This window comes from Rutilus rutilus, assembly GCF_951802725.1.
Source record: "Rutilus rutilus genome assembly, chromosome: 14".
Classification (NCBI taxonomy): Eukaryota; Metazoa; Chordata; class Actinopteri; order Cypriniformes; family Leuciscidae; genus Rutilus; species Rutilus rutilus.
In genome coordinates this window covers 13260317-13282891 of record NC_140219.1, presented here as the reverse complement: position 1 = coordinate 13282891, position 22575 = coordinate 13260317, and the positions used below count along the sequence as shown (strand labels likewise).

Here is a 22575-nt window from a genome sequence, read left to right as displayed (position 1 = left end):
GAGGGTCTAAAGGGCCTTTTGTTTTGGGGCTGTTGGTCATTGCAGTTAATGACTTCAGTAAACTCTACAACTATATTCCAAAGGGAGTGAAGCAGTCCAATTCACCATAACTCTGAGCTCCAAAGAGCTCTTGGGGACGAAACAGGAAAACAGCAGGCCGCCATCACTCCCCATACAGGAGGCCCAGAGCAAAGACATGAAGGGGAGGGAACCTGAAAACACTGGCTCGGCCAATTAAGCAGCTGCCTCGCTCAGCAGAATAATCATCCTTTACATCCGCACACTAGTTGCCTCGGTAGCCTCCCCAAACGTGGCAAGCTGTACAGGAAGAGCCGAGGGCTTCTGGGTCTCCAAGGCCTCTCAACTTTGCTGGACCAGTTCAGATTTATGGCAGAGAAGGCGGCAGGCCTGTCTCCAGTCTCCTCTCCCTGTGCAGAACGTTTGGCTGGAAATGCCTGCCCCATAGTCCCTCAGCAGTCATCAGGAGAACCACACGCTCCGAGCTGCAACGGTCCAGCACAAACCCCCCATTGCTCCAACCGGTCTCACAACAGCTACATGACTCTCTACACCTCATTTTCTTTCTCCTTTCATCCATCCATCCAAAAAGGTGTGTATTAATTTCCTTGCCTGTCAGGTTCTAGTGGAAAAAAAAGTCTCAACTACCTGGGTAAAAGTACGAACATGGAATTAAATTACGGCCTACATAAACAACTGCAGGTATTGTGTGACAGATGACATGAAGCCATCCTTTGTTCTCTAGATTTGATGATGCAAAATGGCATCAGTGCCATATGCTCCAACAAATGCTAACAAGTCATACATTTCAATCAGTACAATGCTCTCTTGTGCTTTTCCAGTTAATGTTATGTACATGAAACCACGCTTGCTTTAAAGTACCTAGCCAGTCACGTCAGTTTAGTCAAATATGATTTAGGAGCAGCTATATGAGCCTGACTGCCTTCCTGTGCACCCATTAGCTTTTTGTGAGGGCATCTAAAATATCCTCTGCTCTTTTTTGATTTCAGTTGAAAACTCATGCTATAGTTCTGCTGTTTTGAGATGCCATCTGTCTAGTTGGGGCACTGTCCCCTTAAAAGACTACCTCAAACAGTAGTGTGTGTGCAACGGTGCAGGTTTTGATTAAGCCTGGATGACTGATGTGGCCTACAAATGCTCTGGGTGTGCAAAAGTATAAAGAACTGAGATATAAAGGGTTGTGGTGTATGGTGTGGGAGGCAGTCTTTACCAATTACAATGAGTGTGAAGTTGAGGGCGAGGCTGCCAAATCCATTGGTGACGCGGCAGATGTACTCTCCGGCATCCTCCAGTTCCACTTCTTTGATCTTCAGACTCTTTTTCAGAACCTTGTAGCGGCTCCAGCCTGGGTTCACGTTCCGCCCATCCTTCACCCACAGGACCAGCGGAGGGGGGTCACCCTCCACAGGGCATGGAAGACGAACCGTGTGGCCCAGTTTTGCAGTCTGTCTGTCCTCTACTTTACGACTCACCCATGGAGGACCTGGTGCAAAAAAATAAAAAAATAAAAATAATTCTTAAGTAACAGATTTTAAATTTAAATTTGTTAAATTTACATAACAAATAATAACCATCTACCTAACATATGAAACAAAACTATATACACATACACTAAAACACAATTTATTTATTTGAGCATTTTTGTTTCATATATATTTAAACATACATATATATAAAATATATATTTTGTGGTGTGTTTTGCTTTAATTAATATAATACATTCTTTAATAATAAAGAATTTTAAAAGTGAAATTTAGTATAATAAAATACATTTTTATTTTTTAATATTTCATATTTTTAATGATTGTTTGTGGTGCATTTTCTTTAATAATTATTAATACATTAACAATTGTAATAAATGTATTATCAAAACAAATATTAATAATATTATTATGATTCAAATAATATGGTGCATTTTGCTTTTATAATTCATTTTGTTATAATACTATTATAAGATACGCCTTGTGGACTGAAATGTTCCTTTGCTGGCATTAGGGCACAAGAAGCGCAAAGTCAACACTGCCAAAAATGTCATTGGCAAAAAAATTAATAATAATCTCTGACATGAAGAAAATATTTTTCTCCAGCTCCTAATACACCATGTCCCACAAAGAAATGTTATATGTGAGGAAGTTAGGCACAAGCATTTTATGGGGAATTTCTTTCCTTGCATGCACAAGGTCCTTTTCATCCCCTCCTTGCAGCTTGTGAAGACTCCCATGAGCACTTGCTTTCCATTTCCTTCATACTGGCTTGTGTGTACGTTGGAAGGCACCTCTCATTCATGCCTGGTACTGTCACATCCTGTTGCTGCTCTAGCAGCTGCTGTGAGAACCACCAAGATTATAAAGTGAAAAATGACACTAGCCCTAAATGTACTTTTTTCTCTCTTTTTTTCCTTCAAGTCTCTCTGCTGGAGTGAAGTGTTTTCACCTGAAGTTGCTGGTTGCCATCCAGGAAAGTGCCGTGACAAAAAGACGGCAGGGAAAAGAAAAGGTTGTTTTGGTACTGGAATTAAATTACAGTAAATTCCAGAATGTTAGACTAAGAAGGGCAGAAAAATTCCTCTCTGGAAATAGAGCAGAAAAAAAGGTGCTGGAGATCACAGCTGGAGAGAAGTCTATGTTAAATGAATCACACAACTAATTCACAAATGTTAGTGTATAAAACAATTGGTGAGTTCATAAACATTCGGGAGGCATTGGAAAGGTAAACACTTGTGTGTTTATAATGAAGATTTCATGTAATTGGTGGGATCCTAGAACAAACAATGGGTCTTTTCACTAGCGGAGAAGAGATAAGGGGTATTGCACGGACCATGTGAGATAGATCTTATGAACCTGGTGGCTGAATGAATGAAAAAGAAGAGGGGATCTCTTGAGTGTTTGCTTAAGAATATTAAAACAACCTAGTGAATACCATAGAGCAGAAGCTGAAATAGCTCATTCCCTTTCCGCTAACAGGCCACGCTTTACACACGGCACACATCACACACGATAAAGAATGTGTTAGAAGAAAAATGTGACTCAGAGAGATTCAAGGAAAGAACGCTTGAGACTTCCTTACATTGCGCTCTTACCTATTTGTCACAGAGCTGTGTCTATGCTGACTGAAAAGCTTTGATGTGAGGCTGAGGGAGGCGTCATGCGTGCTGACAGACAAATATTGCCCATAACAGTGGAAAAGACAAAAGATGACAGGGGCCACATACGCCCCATACATCAAAAACATGTATGGTTCAAGCTGATGGCAGACAGGGTGGCAAAAGAAATATCCTATCTGAGTTGGAAATAACATCACTGTGTGCTGAGAATCAGAGTTTACCTCAAAGGCAGATGTTTAGGCAGAGAATGAAGTATTTTCGGTTAAGGTAAGGATTTGTGTTTAGCATGCTGACAGTTGACTGTATATAGGTATACCTAAAATGTTAGGTAAAATGTCTCTAAATGCAATCCCTTTGCAGCACCACAGTTAAAAAATAATATAAAATATATCTTGATGAACTAGTAGCAATCAACTACTAGTTCAAGTGTGACAGTAAACTCTCTTTTTTAAATAAAGACTGTCCAACAATAAAATCCTGAAAAATGTATAATGATCATGTGACACTAAACACTGGAGTAATGGCTGTGGAAAGTTAATTTAAAAAATCATTTTAAAATATAGCTATTATAAACTAATAATATTTCTGTGTTTTACAGTATTTTTGATCAAATATAAATGCTTGGTGAGCATAAAAAACTTCTTTCAAAAACATTATAAAATCTTTATAATAAAAGCTATATCAGATGTTTCTTTCATGATTTAGACAGTCTGAGAATGATTTCATCAAACAAACAAACAAACAAACAAACAAAAAAAGTTGAGAGCTATTACTGTATAAATATAGTTATATTTTATTATACAAAAAAAAAGTATTGCCAAAAATAGTTACACCTAATTAAAACTAAACTCTTTTACCCAATATTTGAGGTTGCAAAATATTTTAGTGCCAATAGATTTAGCTTAGCGACATTAATGTGCATGTCAAACTATAGCCTCTAGACAAAGAAAATGAGAGCAAGACAAAAACAGAAACAAAGAAAAAGAGACACATCATCTTGTGTCCATGTGCAGGCATCGCATGCAATGAGTTTTTGACAGACCTCCCAGGAAACACCCTCAGCACATTCAAGACAATGTTACAGACAAGATCAATGGATTGATGCTCCATAAAGTTCATACACATTTATTGCCACCATAACTGTACAATAAATGACTACAATTGCATAAATCACTGGACTAATTACTGTCTATAGCTATATGGACTAGACACATGACCCGTTAAATCTCTACTGTCAAAAAGAAATTCTAACTATATGGATTACAAGCTACCAAGCATCCACTTCTTCACTGGCCCGTTTTGTCTCAGACATCTTGATATGGTTTTTTGAATCCTCAAAGGATTTATGAACAGGTCTTACAGACCGCAGTGCAAGTACTTTGAAGCCACGGCAGCCTCCACAGCTTTAGATGAGCATCACTGGTGTCACAGGAAAAGCTTCAAACGGACCGTGACAGTATGCTGCATGGATAAATTAGAATGGAGGAAGTGACATGACCATCAAAGGCCCAGAGAGATGGAAAGAGAGAGAAAGAGAGTGCAATGTGTAAGAGAAGAAGGTGCAGGAGTAACACTGAAGAGTCCAGGCATGGCAGCCAATTAACTAACTGGTGCTGTCAAAAGACATGTGTACACAACATCCAAAACAGTCCAGCCCATAGTGAGATCAAGAGCCTGCGCTGCACATTTTTGTCAGCGTTCCGGGCAATTATTTAGCTGTAAATCTCCTGCCCCTGTTACAAATCTGCTCAAGATAGCTTATGACTATATATTAAAAACTGTTTGGTAGGAATTGAACAAAACATGTAACAGCATTTTAGTTCCTCTATAGCTTCACTTGATGCTACTAACATTAAGGTCATGGGTTTGATTCCCAGGGACTTTATAATAAAGTTTAAGTTGTTAATATTAGATAATACGTTAGGCACGAAGAACTAAAAATGAACAATGCTTTTACAGCATTTAATCTAAACTAATGTTATGCAATATCTACACTTGTGTTCAATAGTTTAGGATCTGTAAGATTCTTTACTGTTTTTAAAAGAAGTCTCTTATGTACACCAAGACATCATTTATGTGAACAATACAAGTATTAAGTGACCCCTGACCCCAAACTTCTGACCAAAAGTCTATATATACTAATATATTTTTTGCATTTCAAATTGTATAAATGAGTTAATATTTTATGAACACATAAGACAAATTACTGATTATTTAAATATACAGTTTTTCACATTTGATTAATATAGTAATATATAATGCATTGACTAATTTTAAAGAGATACAGTAGTCCATTAAAAAATGAAAATTCTGACATCCTTTTCTCGTTACATCGTTCTGACTTTCTTCTGTGGAACACAAAGAAGGTATTTTGAAGAATGTTGGGGGTACAACCTAAATTTTATCCCAATGACGTTCAATGTATGGACATAGAAAAAAGTACATAAGACAGGTTTGGAACAGCACTGTAAAAAAATTCTAACCTCTCCAAGTCAATTGAAAAATTTATTGAAAAATTTAGATGTGACCAGTCACTAGAAAATTTTGACTTGGGGATGTATTTTCTTTTTACAGTGAACACGAGGGTAAATAAGTGATGACAATTTTCATTTTTGGGTGAACTATACCTTTAATGAATTGAACCTTATTGTAAAGTATTACCAATTATTAATTTAAAAATAAACAAAGCAGAAGTCTTCAAAAAATGCATGATGCATCTAGATGTTCTGATACAACACACCCCTCTATGAAAAATAAAAATAGCACTGGCAGCCAATCAGATGGCAGCTTCTGCCAGGTCATCTAGAGTTTGATCTACCACTGCCATGTGATCTAGACAGTAGCTTTATCTTCTACATTATGTTGAATCTCCTGAAAAAGCGGAGGAGAGCTGCTATAGGACTCAGCATGTGATCAGTGATAGAGACAGATAGACCAAACACTGCAGTGCTGGTCTTGGCGATGGAATGTGACTTTTATCAGGAAGAGAGATAATGGCAGAGATTGAGGCCTGATTCTGTTTGCACAGCGCCTCCTACTCCGACACAAACAGAGGCAACTAGGTAAACAGGTTCACTTACACCTTCCCTCACTTTTAATTCTGGTAATCTGAACACAGAGTTGTGGTTCTGTCACCACCACTGCTCACAGCTGTCTCTCTACTGTGTGTAATCAGATCTTGAGCCAGACTTTGTACTCGACCAACTGCTGCCTCTGGAGCCAAGCTAACTCAATAAGGCACTGCTGAAGTCTGACATCATGTGTGCGGTTCCACACAGACTTCCTTGTGGGTTTTGTGCTGCTCTTTGTGCCCTGAAGAGGATGCAGAGCAGCTGCCTATCATCCAATGACCCATTAATTCAATTAAACACAGCAAGGCCCAGGCTGCCTTGTCTCATTTTGTCTTAATCTTGACGACATTCTTACCAAATGCAAATACATCTTACCAAATTAAGCACCAAGTGGTTTAAATATTTGCACATGCAAATTCCTGTTTTATTTGAAAGCTACGTTCAAACCTCAGATGTACACTACCGCTCAAACGTTTTGGGTCACTAATATTTTTAAATGTTTTTCAAAGAAGTCTTATTTATTTATTGTGTAATATTGTGAAATATTGCCATTTAAAATTAATGTACAAAATCCAAAACAATCGTAAATATGACAACTTTACATAAAAGCAAAGACAATAGCTGACAATGAACTAAGGAAACTGAGGGCATTATATACAAAGGTAAAAGAGGAACTAAACAAGACATAGGTGAAGATTGGAAGGAAGAATCAGCCAGAAAATGCGAACGTTTGAAAACGGGTTTCAAACGATATGGTTATTTTCTGACCGACGAGCAAAACGGCAGGCGTAAATGCGTAATTTTTTAAAAATACAACTCAGGTTAGTTTTTTTGGTTTGACGCGTCGCGTTAAAAACTGGCCAACCAATGAGATTGGCGCTTTTGTTCACGTGCCTGGAGCTACTGAAGTTACAGTACTTGGTCGCGCTCAAGCACAAAACGGTCTTGCCGAGCACACACTGATAAGAAGACAACGAAGAGGAAGTAAGTATACGAAGAAGAAGATGTAACGAGGCAAGATGAATGTAGAGCTACTGGTGTCTGAACAGAAAGAACTTTATGACAAATGCCACAGAGACTACATAAATCTGTTGCAAAAAGTGTGTGAATGGTTTTGGCAAGCATGTAAATACTGGTTCTCTTCTTCTTCTTTGTGACAAGTGAGTGTCAGAAGCGTAGAGTTGCACAGTGCCACCTTGTGTACCGGGGTAATTTCTACTTAAAAATACCATCCATAAGTGCCATCTACTTTCAGGGAGTGAATTTGCACGTTCACTCAGCGCATCACCAGTGAAAATCGCTTGGGCATGAACACAAAGACGCGTCGAAAGCACGTGCGATAATCGTCCCGGTGTGCACAAGGCTTAACACATACACTTCCCCTCAGGGGAATCCCCGCCACCATTTTGAAGTGCGTTCAACTTCATCAAGTGGGCGGGGTAAGTTTATTTGGACAGACCCTCGACCCCTCGATTTTGACAGAGGGGGCGAGTCTACTGAATATGTACACTTCAGACAGATCCATAGACCACAATACAACATGAGTGTGACGTCACAGCAGATCAAACTTAATTTACCCCCACACCACACAACTCTTGTGTGTGATATTTCAGTTATTTTAACATTTAACTGCATAATACTTGTAGCTACCTTTAGCTTACTGTTTTTTTTACACAGTTATAGTTTATTGTATTGTTATCATTTTCGTTTTGTGAAATTTTTTATATTTTCTCCAACATCTCAAGCATACATATCCTATAGAATGGTACGTAAAAAAATAATTAATAAAGAAAAAAAACCCTGTAAATAATAAATCAGCACTATAGCGGATTCCAAGTGATCAAGGGCTTAGATCGTTCCATTTAAACACATTGCAAGGGTTCAACCAGTAGTGGGCACTCATGCAACGTAAGCAATGACGTACATCCGAGTGAATGAGAAAGAGGGAAGTTAGCAAGGGAAGGGTGCAAAAAAGGGACATAAGCCATGTGGTCTTGTGACACAAGAATGCAGGGTTTCTTATTTGTCATTTTATATAATATAATATAATATAATATAATATAATATAATATAATATAATAAACAGTATGACTGCTTTTAGTTCAGTTAACTTAATGATAGCTTTACTTTAGCTTACATTAATAATCGTGTTAACCCCACTTGCTAGAGAGGGGATTATGCCAAGGATTTCAGATGAACCCCTGACATTTAAACTGCCAGCTGGGGCATTTGGTTCAACGTGTCCAGCTTCATCAATCTCGCCCAACCCTCAGCCCGATAGAGATATTTTGAGAGCTTGAGATGAGATACAAGTAGCATCCATTGCTCTAAATGCACAAAAATGGCTGTATTACATTGCAGTAAATGCACAAAGTGTCCCTGTCTGTCATCAAGCTGCCATGGTTCTCCAGTCCGCAGTTCAACGAAATGATCTACAATGGAGGATATGTTATATTATAGCTAATGGTTTCAAACTGCTTATTGCAAAGGCATATACATAGAAGGCCTTATTCAAGTATGACTGGTGTTTTATTGTCGACTGTAATTACAGGGAACCAGTATACATTACGATTCATTATAGATACAAAGCATATCTGAGATTTATCTCGCTCATGCTGTTGGAAATTATGATGGTTTTCTGCTTTTTTATTCAGTATTCCAGACCCCCCAAAGTGAGGTTGCGATCTAACAACCTCAGAAACCCAATGTAGGACATCATCTCCAATTTCTTCAGCGTAGGACAGCATTCCCTATTTGTTTCCTCATATGGACCACCAGCAATTTAGACCACAGGGAAAGGGCACTGCAGCCCGCCAAACCCACCCTCGTAAATAGACCAGCAGCTCTGCAGGGTTTCGGGGGTAATGTTGAGTAACCTGGTCTCCAGCACTGTAATGAGCACCTGCCTATTAAACTCGGCCTTTGTGTCAAAAATCCCAGCCGACAGCCATCAGCTCTAATCCCGCTTTGGCTCTCTTTTTGCTGCTTCTTTTTCTTTAAATCTATTTCTCTCTCTTCTTTCTTTCTCATGAGTGTTTACTTATTGAGTTATGCCTTGCAGCGTGAGCTACTGCTGTAGCAATGACACTGGCAGAATCGCGTGCCAGAGCAGACACAGCTGTTCGCAAAAAGACAAGACTGCACAAAACGCATTTGCCAAACTGATGCTATTAATCACTTTTGACCCTATGTTACACCAAGAACATGAAGAGTTCACCCATTTACTTTTATCTTCCCTCTTCTTTCTCAGATGCAGAAATAAGCTTAAGGCCTGTTTTATGACACCGATCCTTGTTTATAATCCTTCTCTCTGTGCTTTTTCTATCCATGGCATTTGACCTATTGCAACGACCCTAGGAAAAGTGGACATGAGTTACCAATAAAGGTGAGAAAAGAGGCCCTTCCATCCAGGTTTTAAATTCCTAGAATGCTATAGAGCAGTGGTTTTCAAACTGTGGGTCGCGACCCACTTGTGGGTCACACAGTGAGAAAAGGTGGGTCGCACAAAGGCACTTAGCTGCAGCTAAATTTACATTACGATGAGTGAAACAAAACCAGTCCGATTAATGAACAAACGACTCTTAAGTGAGTTTTAGCGCCCGCCAAAGTGAATTTTTGTCCCGCCAAAGTCTTATTTGATCGGTGAGTAATGTAGATGAACGGCTGCGCTTGTGACAGAGTACGAGCAGAGAGAGAGACTCGGTCGCGCGCGCGCTCTCTCTCTCTCTCTTCGGAGCCAGGCGAAAGTGTAAACAAGACTTCACGGTCTCCAAACTAAGCGCTGTCTTGCTCTCTCTCCCTCGCACATATTAATCAAAATAAATCGACACGGTGGTAAAAGGTCGGAAGACCAAAGTTTCATGTGGAGCATTCGGAGATTTTTTTCCCCTTAATTACTGCTGGGTGTGAATTCTGCTAAATAAGTTGTTGCCTTTGATCTTCTCTGAAAAGCGTCCCAGACATTCAGCTGACATAAAACAACACTTTAATTAAACAAAAAAACTATCCAGTGATGAAAGGTTTTCTGTGTTGACACAAATCTTGGATGTCCGTGTCCTAACTGCTGGGATAATCACACAACGCGCACGACACGTCCAATTCGCGAACTAATCGACTCCTTTGAAATTAATTTGAATGAATGGTTAAAACAACTGATCTTTCCAACAGTGAACTCAGAAGACGTCTGAATCGGTGTAATCAGTAACACTTTACAATAAGGTTCTATTTATTACATAAATTACATAAAAAGTACAGTTTGCTTACTCAAGCTTAAGCTTTAAAATAAATTAAACCCCTTGTTTTTTTTTGTTTTTTTGAAAAGCATATGACTACATTTTTCCACACAGTGCTATCAAGAATCGATAAGAGAATCGTTAAAGAATCGCATCGATAATCAGAATCGTCAGTGGCATTATTATTATTGATAAAATATTTTAATTTCCCATCTGTAAAATTGTAATCAAACATTAAAGAACATGTTTTTTTAAAGTTTTTTTTTTAAGAGTTAAAAGTTTAAAATATTTTGCTAACATGAGGTCTTGTCACTGTCAGTCTTTTTACATCAGTGCAAAACTAGCATGCAAACTCATCAGCATGCATTGATCAATCCCATGGCATGTAGCAAAAAAAAAAAAAAAAGGTGCGACCAAATCATTCTGATGCGACCAACTGAGAAAGTTGGTAGCACCAGTGCAAGTGGGTCTTGAGATTGATTATACTTGTCTAGGTGGGTCCTAGAATGAAAAAGTTTGGGAACCCCTGCTATAGAGCACACAAAATGGGATGTTGGATTCACTTTGCGACAGTGAAGTGCATCTCTCACAGCTGACAATGAGAGGTTGATCCTGGCTGTGTTAGACACCTGTAATCCTGTGAAACACAAGCTAATCCTTCTTTTAAACAGAGGATAAAGAAACACCCAAGAAGCCTCCTATATTGAAACAGGGAACCTCCCATTCACAGCAAATTGCACATGACAAACGCATTGGCCTGGTCTTGCATGAGGACACTGCTCTGACAAGCTCAGTCCACTGGAATGGAGAGAACAAAAGTGGTATTGCAGCTCTCAATCTCTCATTCAGTCTCTCTCAGTGTTGCCCTCTCCCACCTGTGCAAACACTCCAGCTCGGCATGTCACAGGTACCTAGACAAGCAGGGGATGAAACACGGTTGAACTCTGAGAACTATTCAAGCGCTGAAACTTTTAACTAAGCTCAGATTATAAAAAAATGTTCAAAGGCTTGGCGCGCTTCCTTTGAGTTTTAATACCTCCTCTATAAATACCGACACTTAAAGAGCCGCGTCGACGCAATACAGCACCGACAAATGCAGCTCATTAGCTGCTTTGTTTACGTAAACTGACTTTTCACCCACAAAACCGACGGCGTTTGTGATGTGAGCACACGTTTAACATAGATCACAAACTACAAAGAAAAGCCCTCAGACTTCAGAGGAGAAATAATGGGCTAATGGTTCTGGTTTTCATCTGGGATTAAAAATATGGGGTAAAATACAGCATTAGTTTTTGCCAGGCTAGATTCATGCTGCCCTGACATTAATGTTCTAGCGTGTGCATGTGTGTTTGGACTCACTGCAGGACCTGATATTATGAACATCATGTTCAAATTTAACAACTGCACTATTTCCCATTGAAATGTGCTGGATAACTTGCTCAGCATTTACAATGCCAAGGAACACACGCACATGTGCGCACACACGCAAATAGAGGTATTTGCTAAATAATTATTTTTTGAAAACTCAACTGCCACATAGGTACACTTAAACGACTCACACTTCCTGTGGCGAGACAAAGTTCAGCAAGAAAATGTGTTAATAGTGAAATCACCGCCGTCAACATCTTAACTATCTTTGAATCCCAGCCAAATTAGAAACACATGTACACATGCATGCTAACACACACACATGTAACAAAATGTTCCTCTCAAAAGCATCATACTGTCTGTGAACTACAAACTGACATTTCCAGATAGATCTCTTCAACGAGAGTGGTGCATTTAGCAGATACAGTTTGCAGCTCTTTCAGACAGACAGACAGGCAGACAATAACTCTGTCTCCAGTGCACGCAGACAGACAGGCAGATAAGAACAGCTCTGGTTACAGCTGTTTGTATCCTTAGGCATTTTCAACTCCGTGCCAGGTACATAATTTCTCTAACACAGGACATGTTAGATGCAGAGCTCAATGATAAGTGTAGCTCATTGAAACTGCATAAATTTGCAGCTTATAGTACATGCAAATAAAGTTCTTCACAGCTCTTTTTCATACAACACATTTTAATGGTGACCAGGGACTGTCAAGCTCCAGAATAGACCACCAATAGAACACCATAACATCATTAGGTATAACAAATAAGTCATCTTTATTCCATGTCTTCTAAAGTCACACAATATATGTGTGAAGAGCAGACCCAACTTTATGTTTTTTTGCTGAAAAACTTCCACAATGCTGTAACTATCCCAGCGTCGCAGGCAGCAGGTGGGAAAATTCCATGGATTGATGGCCTGTCCTCAAATCTTAAAGGGATAGTTCACTTCAAAATGAAAATTTCGTCATCATTTACTCATCCTCAAGTGGTTCCAAACCTGTATGAGTTTGTTTCTTCTGCTGAACACAAAATAAGATATTTTAAAGAATATGGGTAACCAAACAGAATGTGTATGGCCCCACTGACTTCCATAGTATGGGGAAAAAATAATATGGAAGTCAATGGCTATCGTCAACTGTTTGGTTACAAACATTCTTCAAAATATCTTCTTTTATGTTCCACATAAAGAAATTCATACATGTTTGGAACAACTTAAAGGCAGGGTAGGTAGGATTTATTAAAAATTAAAGATCCAAATTTGTTAAAACTTTCTATATATATCAATACATAATTAAAATGTAAGAACTCTGAAAAAAAGAGTATAAAAATCAAGTGACTCTAGACCGTTTAATCTGTATTAAACACAGCTCATTATTTCGATTCGGGACGAATCAAAGGATTGGCTTAGGCGACTGTCACTCTCTCGCAACCATGGCAACCACCCTTTTGCCACACAGCACCTGCCCACTTGCGCGCGACCGTTTGATTTGAGGAGTGCGAGAGGCACGGAACCTGATCACACCTCCGTCCAGTAGATGGCGGTAATGCACTATGTTTGCAAGCTGCCAATAAAATCTATCGAAGAAGAAGAAGAAGGCACTGAACCTAGGAATACCAAAACAATGGCAGAGAAAGAGCAATCTAAATTTACAGTACCGGCATATGCAGTTAGTGAAGGCAAACCAGGCAAAAAAATGCCCCTTCCCCTCCGCTTGTCTCAGGTAAATAATGCGTCCTCTAGCTCAGCGGTCGGAGTCGCGCGTTCATGTGTTTTGGGGGCGTGGCTTTGGAAGAAGCACAGAAATGAGGGGGTGGAGTGAATGGAAATAATGAGATGTCTTTAAAACAGTCGTGAGAGGTCTACAGACACTCGATTTTGATACTTTCTTTTTCAGAGTACTTACATTTTAATTATGTATTGATATGTACATAAAGTTTAAACAAATTTGAAAAATAACATTTTTAGACCATTTCTACCTACCCTGCCTTTAAGGGTGAGTAAATGATGACCACACTTTCATTTTTGGGTGAACTATCCCTTTATCTTTCAAATCTTATATATCCAATTTTAATATTCACACATTTAAATTTGACACACTAAGACTGGTTACAAGACCCATAAGCACAGGCCATGATGTCTGGTTTACAAGAATTAAACTTTGCTCTCTTCCTAATATCTTATGGCTTCAGAAGGCTTGGAACAATGCACACAAGTTATATTGACTATTATAGTGCTTTTTGTCATTTCTTTTGCGCTTGGCAGTCTCTGGTCGCCATTCATATTCTGCTAAACTTCTCCTTTTCAAAGAATAGTTATACAGGTTTTGAACAACATGAAGAAATTGATCAATGATCAATTTTAGGTGAAATATCAAACTTTACACTGTGTAACTTTTTTGTACAAAATTTATAAAATTTAAAATAATGACTCAATCTATCATAAATCCTTCTTCCAAAACGTGTTTTTATCTTACCCTGATTTACTATGGTAAGCCTATTGTAAGTATTTCAATTTTAGACTTGTCAGGATGGTTTTAGCGGGAAATTGTGTACGTACGTCACTCGCCCGTGTGTGTCTCGTCATATCCGAAAAATAGAGAAAAGGTTGCTCCGGCTACTTTGTATGGTGTATGAAAAACGCGAAAATAAAATAAAATAAAACGCGACAGTGGGGAGAACTGAGGGATTTGAAATGGTGTAAAAATGACGTGGCCTGATGCCGCTTTTATCACTCAACAGGTGAGTAAGGTATTTTATTGTAGCTCTCTAACATAGTTCATTGTAAAGCATTATACTGTGAAGAGTCATTTCATTGTGGTTGTTGTAGCGCTGTGTTGGAATTATTTTCAAGGACGTATTGTGTCTACTAAAGAGTATAGATACAATAATGTCTTCAGCTAGTCAGCTTAAAATCATTTCCCTCTAAACTGGTTATATCTCTTAAGCATGAATGTTTTATGAGCAGTCGGAAAACCATATTCAGGCACACTGCCAAAGCACAACCAAAATAATGTTCTTCCGCAAAATGCATGCAGTGTACCTTTAAATATTTGCTGAATATAAAATAAGTCTGATACATTTTTAAATGAAGTCATTAATGCAAAATAATTGGTTAAATGAAATATTCTATGTAAATTTGTGCATTTTCACAATTTAGTTGAATAATGACAGAAAATCGAAAACTACATCAAAGCTTCTTTCCATATTTTATAATTATATGAATTACACACAGGGATATTTTTTTTTGAAAAAATAGCAGGCTTTTATACAACAGCTCAACCAAGAATCTGTAAAAAAGGGAAAAGAAATCAAAAAAGGAAAGAAAGATGGACAAGTATCTCAATAAGTAAGTCCCAACCAAGCGGCGTCCCAAAGACCCTCTTGTGTCTGAAACTACTATTCAAAGAATATAGTCATACAGGTTTGCAACAACTTTCACACTTTTTAAATATGCAAAAATTGCACAGAGTTGAGAGTACTACGCTCTTACTCGCAGATAGACAGATAGATCAAATTAACCCAATATTTCACAAGCAAACACATAAGTTGCAGGAGATTTGTAGAACTTTGCAAATTATATCCATTAGAATTCTCCATTATAATATAGGCACATGCCTACTAATCATCCAAAGCTTAGTATATTGAAGCAGCCAATGCTTCTCCATTGCATTTGGCTTCTCTCTAACTTGGCCAAAGCGGCCAGAGACTGACGCCTGCATTACCGTTGTCCTGCAGAGGCAGATCACAGACACAGCATGGCTCCAACAGAGCTGCTCCATTATCATTTGTTTGATAAGCAGGGCCTGCCTGCAGAGCTGCATTATCTGTCTAATAAACCCAGAGATCCTGACACCTGCTGAGAAGCCAGCTGAAGGGAGCGCTGCATAACTGAAGCCTGTTTTCCCTGCTCTTATCAAAGCTATTTCTACTTTAAAAGGTAGATCATTGAGGTAAATGGAGCATGAGGGCCAACATCTCCTGCTTACGACCCAGAATCTGGAACTGATTTAAATATCTGAGGAGAGGAAAAAAGAAACCCTTAAAAGAAAGAGCGAAAGTCTTTTCCTGTGGCTGAAAATAAAAAATATACCACGTGTTACCGTATCTGACCTCTTTAAAGAGCATAACCCAGGCCTTTGATACTTGTGCCACTCTAAACAGCTGGTAACTGCCACGACTGTTGGATACACATTTCTGTCTTTCATCAAATTCTACAACCGGTAGAATGCATAAATCACAGAGCTATATTTATTAGCATGGATACAGTTTGTTTCGCTTAAACTTCAAGTACATGCTCTGCAGCGGCAGTCAGATCAGAACAAACATTAAAAAACCAGCCAAACATTAAGCTGCGCTGCTCATAACGGCCAGGCCTGGTGCCACAGGAACCTAAACTTTTTCTTGGGCGAAAGCAGTCAGGTTCTTTCCACCAGCAAGAAGGTTAGTGAGAAACAGGAAATATCTGACCACAAGAGAATAGGAAAGCAAGAGCATTTCTCGGACTGCTGTGTTCACACTTTGTCTGAGATGACTAGTGGGTTTATGTGTGTAAGGCACGGGTTGCTTGCTGGAGGAGTGTCATCTAACCTAAGCTGTCCATACTCATAGAAACTAATGAGATAATGAGATTTAAACAAGTAGCCTACACTTAGTGTACAGGCATCAATGTTTATATTTGAATAAAAGCCTAAATTAAATCTTTTCATCATATAAAGTGATAGTGTCTCTTCCGAAGACTTGGATAATTCATGGATTTATTTTATGATCCCTTTATGAATGTTTTGCAGCATCAGAGTTTTGGGTGAATATACTTTCAATGGAAAGACAGAAATCTCTAAGATTTTTGTGAAAAATATCATATGTTTCAAAGTGAACAAAAGTCCTATGGATTTGTAATGACACAAGAGTGAAATAAATGATGACAGAATAATCTCTTTAATACACAGAATGACAGTCTGACCGAAATAAAATAAAATAAGAAAATCCACATTAATTACTCAGATGAAAAAAATATCTTACATAATCCTACTGTATATCAAGTTTTGCGCTGTCTTGCAAATTCTAGGTGAGGATGCTAGAGTTGATGCTTAAATTCAAAATTTCTCAAACTTTTATTGAAACTTTGGAAAAGTAAAAGAAAACTGGCAAATAAAGTATATTAAAAGTTGAATGTAATCAAGAAAGACCTGCTCTGATCAATCTGGTTTCTTCTCTACAGTGAAGTCACGCCTCTGCTCTTCCAGAATTCTAGGGAAACAAGTGTTTGTGTCACAGAGTAATGCTCTTGACACATTGTACCTAAGTCTCATTGGAAACACATCCAGTAACTGTCTTGCCTTAAGCTCCATATCGTATTGCTCTACAACATAATAGTCACTTCACCCAACAATGAACCCTGTTAAATGAACCAGGTGCACTTGTGTCTGACATAATCTATTGAAGCAATTTCCTTATTGTTTATTTAAAGCTGCAGTCCGTAAATTTTTTGGGTTAAAAATTATGCAAAATATATTTTTGAGCAAATACATAACCAGCCAGTGTTCAAAACTATCTACTTGCCTTAGCTTGATTCAAAATGGTAAGCTTGTAATAATATTTTTAATTCAAGTGGTACAGGTGGATTTCCGTGGGAAATTCGAACATGTCTTTGCGTCATGACGTCACATCTGTACACATAAAGAAGGAGCCTCAGCTAGCAGGCTATAGTGCGTGTGAGGATGTTGGAGGTGGAGATGTATTGCCTTTTCTCACAGCACTTGATATAATTAAACTTATCAATTTGATGGCGGATCCAGAAAGGTTCAAACGACAATCACCAGTGACAACTAGAGATTCACCCGTTGTAAAAATGCAAAAGACTTCGGAGTGGCTACAGAAAACAACAGACTGCAACCGGGCCCATGTGAAAACAAGGATAAATATCGGAAAGGCATTAAATGTAGTCATGCAATGCTGATGTTGTTAATATTAACAATTTGAGAACAAAGTATAATTTGCACGGTTTGATGTGATATGATAAGCGATCGTTAGATTTAATCAGCACGATTTACTGCAATGCTTTTTTCCCCTTAGTTGGTCAGAACAAAAGTGGATGTTGCTTGTTCAGATGACATTTTCTTATGTTGGTCATACTTCCAAAAAGTAGAATCTGTGATTCCGAATAACAGTATCCACACATTCACACTGACAGCCTCACATTCTCCTCAAAACATTGGAATCAGCCATGCCGAAGTGCAAAATTCCGCGGATAACTGCAATTGCAGATTTCAAACAGAGATGGCGACAAAGAGGAAAAACTACGGACTGCAGCTTTAACATTAAAGGAACACTTCGACTTTTTGGGACTTTAGCTTATTCACCGCATCCCCCAGAGTTAGATAAGTCCATACATACCTTTTTCATCTCTGTGCGTGCTGTAAGTCTGTTTGACGCACCCACCGCTAGCCTAGCTTAGCACAAAGACTGGATGTAAATGGCTACAGCTAGCATACTAATCCCAATAAGTGACAAAATAACGCCAACATTTTCATATTTACATGTTGTGATTTGTATAGTCACAGTGTGTACAAATAACAAGGTCATATGAGACACAGCCATTTTTTAAACGTTTAAATACTGGGAACTATTTTCTCAAGGCGAAGCACTGCTACTTGGGCGGAGTGATTAACGTAGCACGCGAGAAGCGCCGTGGTGAGGAGCAGAGAGTTCGCTCAAAGTTGGAGTAATAGAGTCAGCAATTACTAGATAGTAAATGCAAAGTTTACAATCATGAGTATTCGCTGTATTGTAAAGAGCTGCAACAATAAACATAGGAGACCAGGTAATACCATGATGTTTCATAGAATTACAACCAAAAACGCTGACCTGATGAATCAATGGCTCTGGATATAGATCCAAACACACCTGTAGACATCATCAAGGAAGGACTATCGCGTTTGCTCAGAACATTTCACTGAGGACGACTATTTTGAAAAAATGGAATTTGCCATGAAACGTGTGCTGAAGGATACGGCCATCCCATCGATAGTAAAGACAGGACAAAGTGGATCACCTGCGGCTGCGGTAAGTGTTCCGTTATGTTTTTAGATGACTAGCCTACTGTTACAGTGCCATTAGCTAGATGTAATGTAACCTTAGTGACACTATTACATGAATAGGGTGCTCACTACTATTACTGTACGTTCACATCGCCGCCGACTTGAGCTGCAAAGAAGCTCTGGCCGCCCTGTCAAGGACGCTTGTCAAAAAGTACGAGGAAGCTTGTTGACGCTTTGGCCGCTCTGAAGTCTGTGTCACACCATGAAATGTAAATAGAAAAACAAGCAATATATTGACACTAGAAACCTTTTATAATGACAGCATTTTTATAACCGATTTGGTCACATTTGGTCGGGAAAAAAATATTTTGATTATATGCGCGAGGGAGAGAGAGCATGACGTGTTGTTTGAAAACGGTGAAGGTAAGTGCGCGCGCGCGGCCGGGGCTCTCTCTCTCTTTTGTAACTGGTCCCTATATGAAAATAATGTCATATCATAAATGATAGGAAACCCAGCAACAGCGATTATCAGTTTATCCTCCATTACAGTTGTTCCTGGGCTCCATGTATCCCCTGTAATGTTAGTATTGTGTTGTCACAAACGCGCTCTATCGCCCCAGTAACAAATAAGCGTCGCTAAAGGTAACTTTCAGGACTGTAGCCTTCAACTTGCTAATGAATTGGAGGGGGGGATGGGCAGTTTTAATTTTTGAGAAACAGTGACCTTGTTTGTGAAATAGCAGGCTACTCCCGTTCTGATTCTCCCCTCGACCTCAGTCTGTTCGGCATCTTGTCTATCAGCTTCCAAAGTTTGCAACTCCTGGTCTGTGTATTCTGGCTCAAAACGATATGGTTCTGGATCTTGGTTTGATACCAAATAAAAATCCTCGACAATTCCTCAAAGTCAGCCATGATGATCACGAATCACGTTCGCTACTACTGTAGTTAGTCACGTTGGTTTTGTTGACAGAACAGCGCTTCTCGCGTGCTGCGCTAATCACTCCGTCCAAGTAGCAGTGCTTCGCCTTTTGAGAAAATAGTTCCCACTATTTAAACGTTTAAAAAATGGCTGTGTCTCATATGACCTTGTTATTTGTACACACTGTGACTATACAAATCACAACATGTAAATATGAAAATGTTGGCGTTATTTAGTCACTTATTGGGATTAGTATGCTAGCTGTAGCCATTTACATCCAGTCTTTGTGCTAAGCTAGGCTAGCGGTGGGTGCGTCAAACAGACTTACAGCATGCACGGAGATCAAAAAGGTATGTATAGACTTATCTAACTCTGGGGGATACGGTGAATAAGCTAAAGTCCCAAAAAGTCGAAGTGTTCCTTTAAAGCTTGTAGAATGCCACGGTTTTAGCAATTCTACCAACATACACCTCATTCAACTCAGCCAAAGAGAAGCTGTTTACACACATGCCGTATATCGCACTCCTGTCTCCTCATTCCCTGCTTTTAACACACAGATAGTGGGAGAACAAGGATCTAGCATTCCAAGAATGGCTGACAGGGGAAAAAAAGAGCAATCCAAGGACAACATGAATTGGGAACCCCTCCTCAAGAAGGGCTTATAGCACACAATGAGGAATAGAGTCAACAAATGGACCAATAAACAGAGAAGACAATGGATTGTTTACTTAGTAGAGGTCAGGCTCTGACTTGTGGGTTAACCTGGCATTATATGGGCGCAATAATAGTAATTAGTATTCACCTTTAACAGAGTAAATACCAGAGTTAACTCATCCAGATTTATTATGCTAGACCCAATAATGTTGTTTTAGATAACAGTGACATAAATGGCCATATCTACAGACCATAATAGACCATAAATGGCTAAGCCATCATAAAGGATAAAAAGGTCTGGTTATAATTAATGTATTCAGTTCAAAATTTTTTAACCAAGGATAATAAAAGATGAATCTATAGCATTACCTAGAAATGGCTTTATCTTTCAAACACATTTATTTATTTCCTCTGGGAGAAAAAAAAAAGTCCTTTGGGCTCACAGCAGGGAGATGACCCATGTGGAGAAGTTAAACACCTTTCTGACTCAACTCTCCGATACACAATCTCCAGCACAGTAGGTGTCGTTAGTTTGAGTTATGTAAATTGCTTTTCAACTTGGCAGGGAACACTGAATTATGTACCTCTACATTTCTGTTACAGTTCAAGGAACAGGGACCTCTTGTTTGGTCTGAGACACCCCAGTGCAGATATAGATGTAGGACTTCAAAAGAATGACTTTATGTATGTGTGTGCGGTTACTCTGCTGTGTCAGTAAACACACCACATGGCTGGGTCGTTCCCTAATGTGCTTAAAGTAGTCAATAAACATATTGGGCTGCAAAATGTTGCTTTTTAATGTTAATGTTAACCTTATAGGCTAACAAACTAAAATAGGTTCAGTACCACTGTAACAATTTTCTTGTAGTTACAGTATGTTATAACATCATCTTTGCAGGTTATCACTTTAATTTTTATATAAAAAAACATTAAGGCAGCAATTAAACTAAGGGCAAAATACACCCACAATTCATAAAAAGCCATGTGTAAAATGCAAAATGCAGTGCATTTATTTATTTGTGATAATTGGTTTTGAACATTTATCATTGAATTTCTTTCTAAATTTAGATGAACAAAGGTTCAAAAAGAAAAAAGTGGTCTTCTAAAAATCACACTGACTGAAAGCTGTTATTTATGAGCCAATAATATAAAATCTGCATTAGACGGCTAACTATTTTTTGTATCTTCAAAGGAAAAGCTCTCTAATTATGCCCTAATGAATGAATAAAAGACTCGTCGTAACAGACAACACGACTCACCTCTCGCTTCACATGACAGCGCCACGATCAAAATCCCAGTGAGAAAAGTCAAGCTTCCTCTCTTTGGAAACATTTTATGATGACACGCCACTAAAAGAAACAATGAGAATCAAAACGATTCTAAGTTTTACACAACATACACACAAATTAGGCGACAAATTAGGCTAACTCAGCAGCAACTTTTCCTAATAATAATGGTCGCGTCGTGTCATGGCGTTCGTTTACAGAGTAAATGTGGTTCAATTAGCCTATAGCCTAATAAAGTAAACAGCTAATCTGTACAAGCAGTGTTACTGTAATTAACTACTTACATGTCCGCCGAAAGGGATTTAATATTGCGAATGAATCAGTTTCTTATAGAAAGATGAGACGAACACTCTTGAGCAGCAAGGTCTTCTTTGAAATGACTTCAGATTTATTAGTATATTGTCCAGGAGAAGAAAAGTTCAGGAATAGTTAGGTTCCACTCGCCTCTTCTCTTGACATGACCCGTCAGCATCCCTGACCATGGAGAGAACTGAAGCTCTACAGCTGTGAATCACAGCAGCGCTCCTACAAGCCAACAGCTGGAGACCAGCAGAAATTACACTCGAGCGCCCCCTGTACGCGAACAGATACAACGCCACTCCACCACAACCTGTAGAGAAGGCATAGCCATGGCAATTAATATCCATCAGACTAGAAAACATACTAATCCGTTAACAATTTATAGAGGATTATGCAGAACTCAGAGGATTACAGATAACTATGCAACATATTTTCTAAGTTTTACCAAACAATTGAATACAACAAACAAACAAATAAATATAAAAGCTGCACAACCCATTTTTCTTTTTCTTTTTCTTTTCTCTTTTGAATGGCGGTCCCACACCCTAATACCACCTGCA

At 38.7% G+C, this 22575-nt stretch overlaps 1 protein-coding gene across 1 annotated transcript in view; it reads right to left on the bottom strand.

Annotated features, from left to right (window-relative positions):
• The window catches only part of fgfrl1b (fibroblast growth factor receptor like 1b), a 36737-nt gene extending 14520 nt beyond the window's left edge, over positions 1–22217 (bottom strand). Inside the window, exons 1-3 of the mRNA XM_084429402.1 lie at positions 22000–22217; positions 21689–21778; positions 1250–1522 (exon numbers count right to left, since the gene is read on the bottom strand). Coding sequence (XP_084285528.1) covers positions 1250–1522; positions 21689–21761 — 346 coding nt within the window. The 5' untranslated portion in view covers positions 21762–21778; positions 22000–22217. The remainder of the gene's footprint in view (positions 1–1249; positions 1523–21688; positions 21779–21999) is intronic.
• Between the last annotated feature and the right edge of the window lie 358 nt (positions 22218–22575).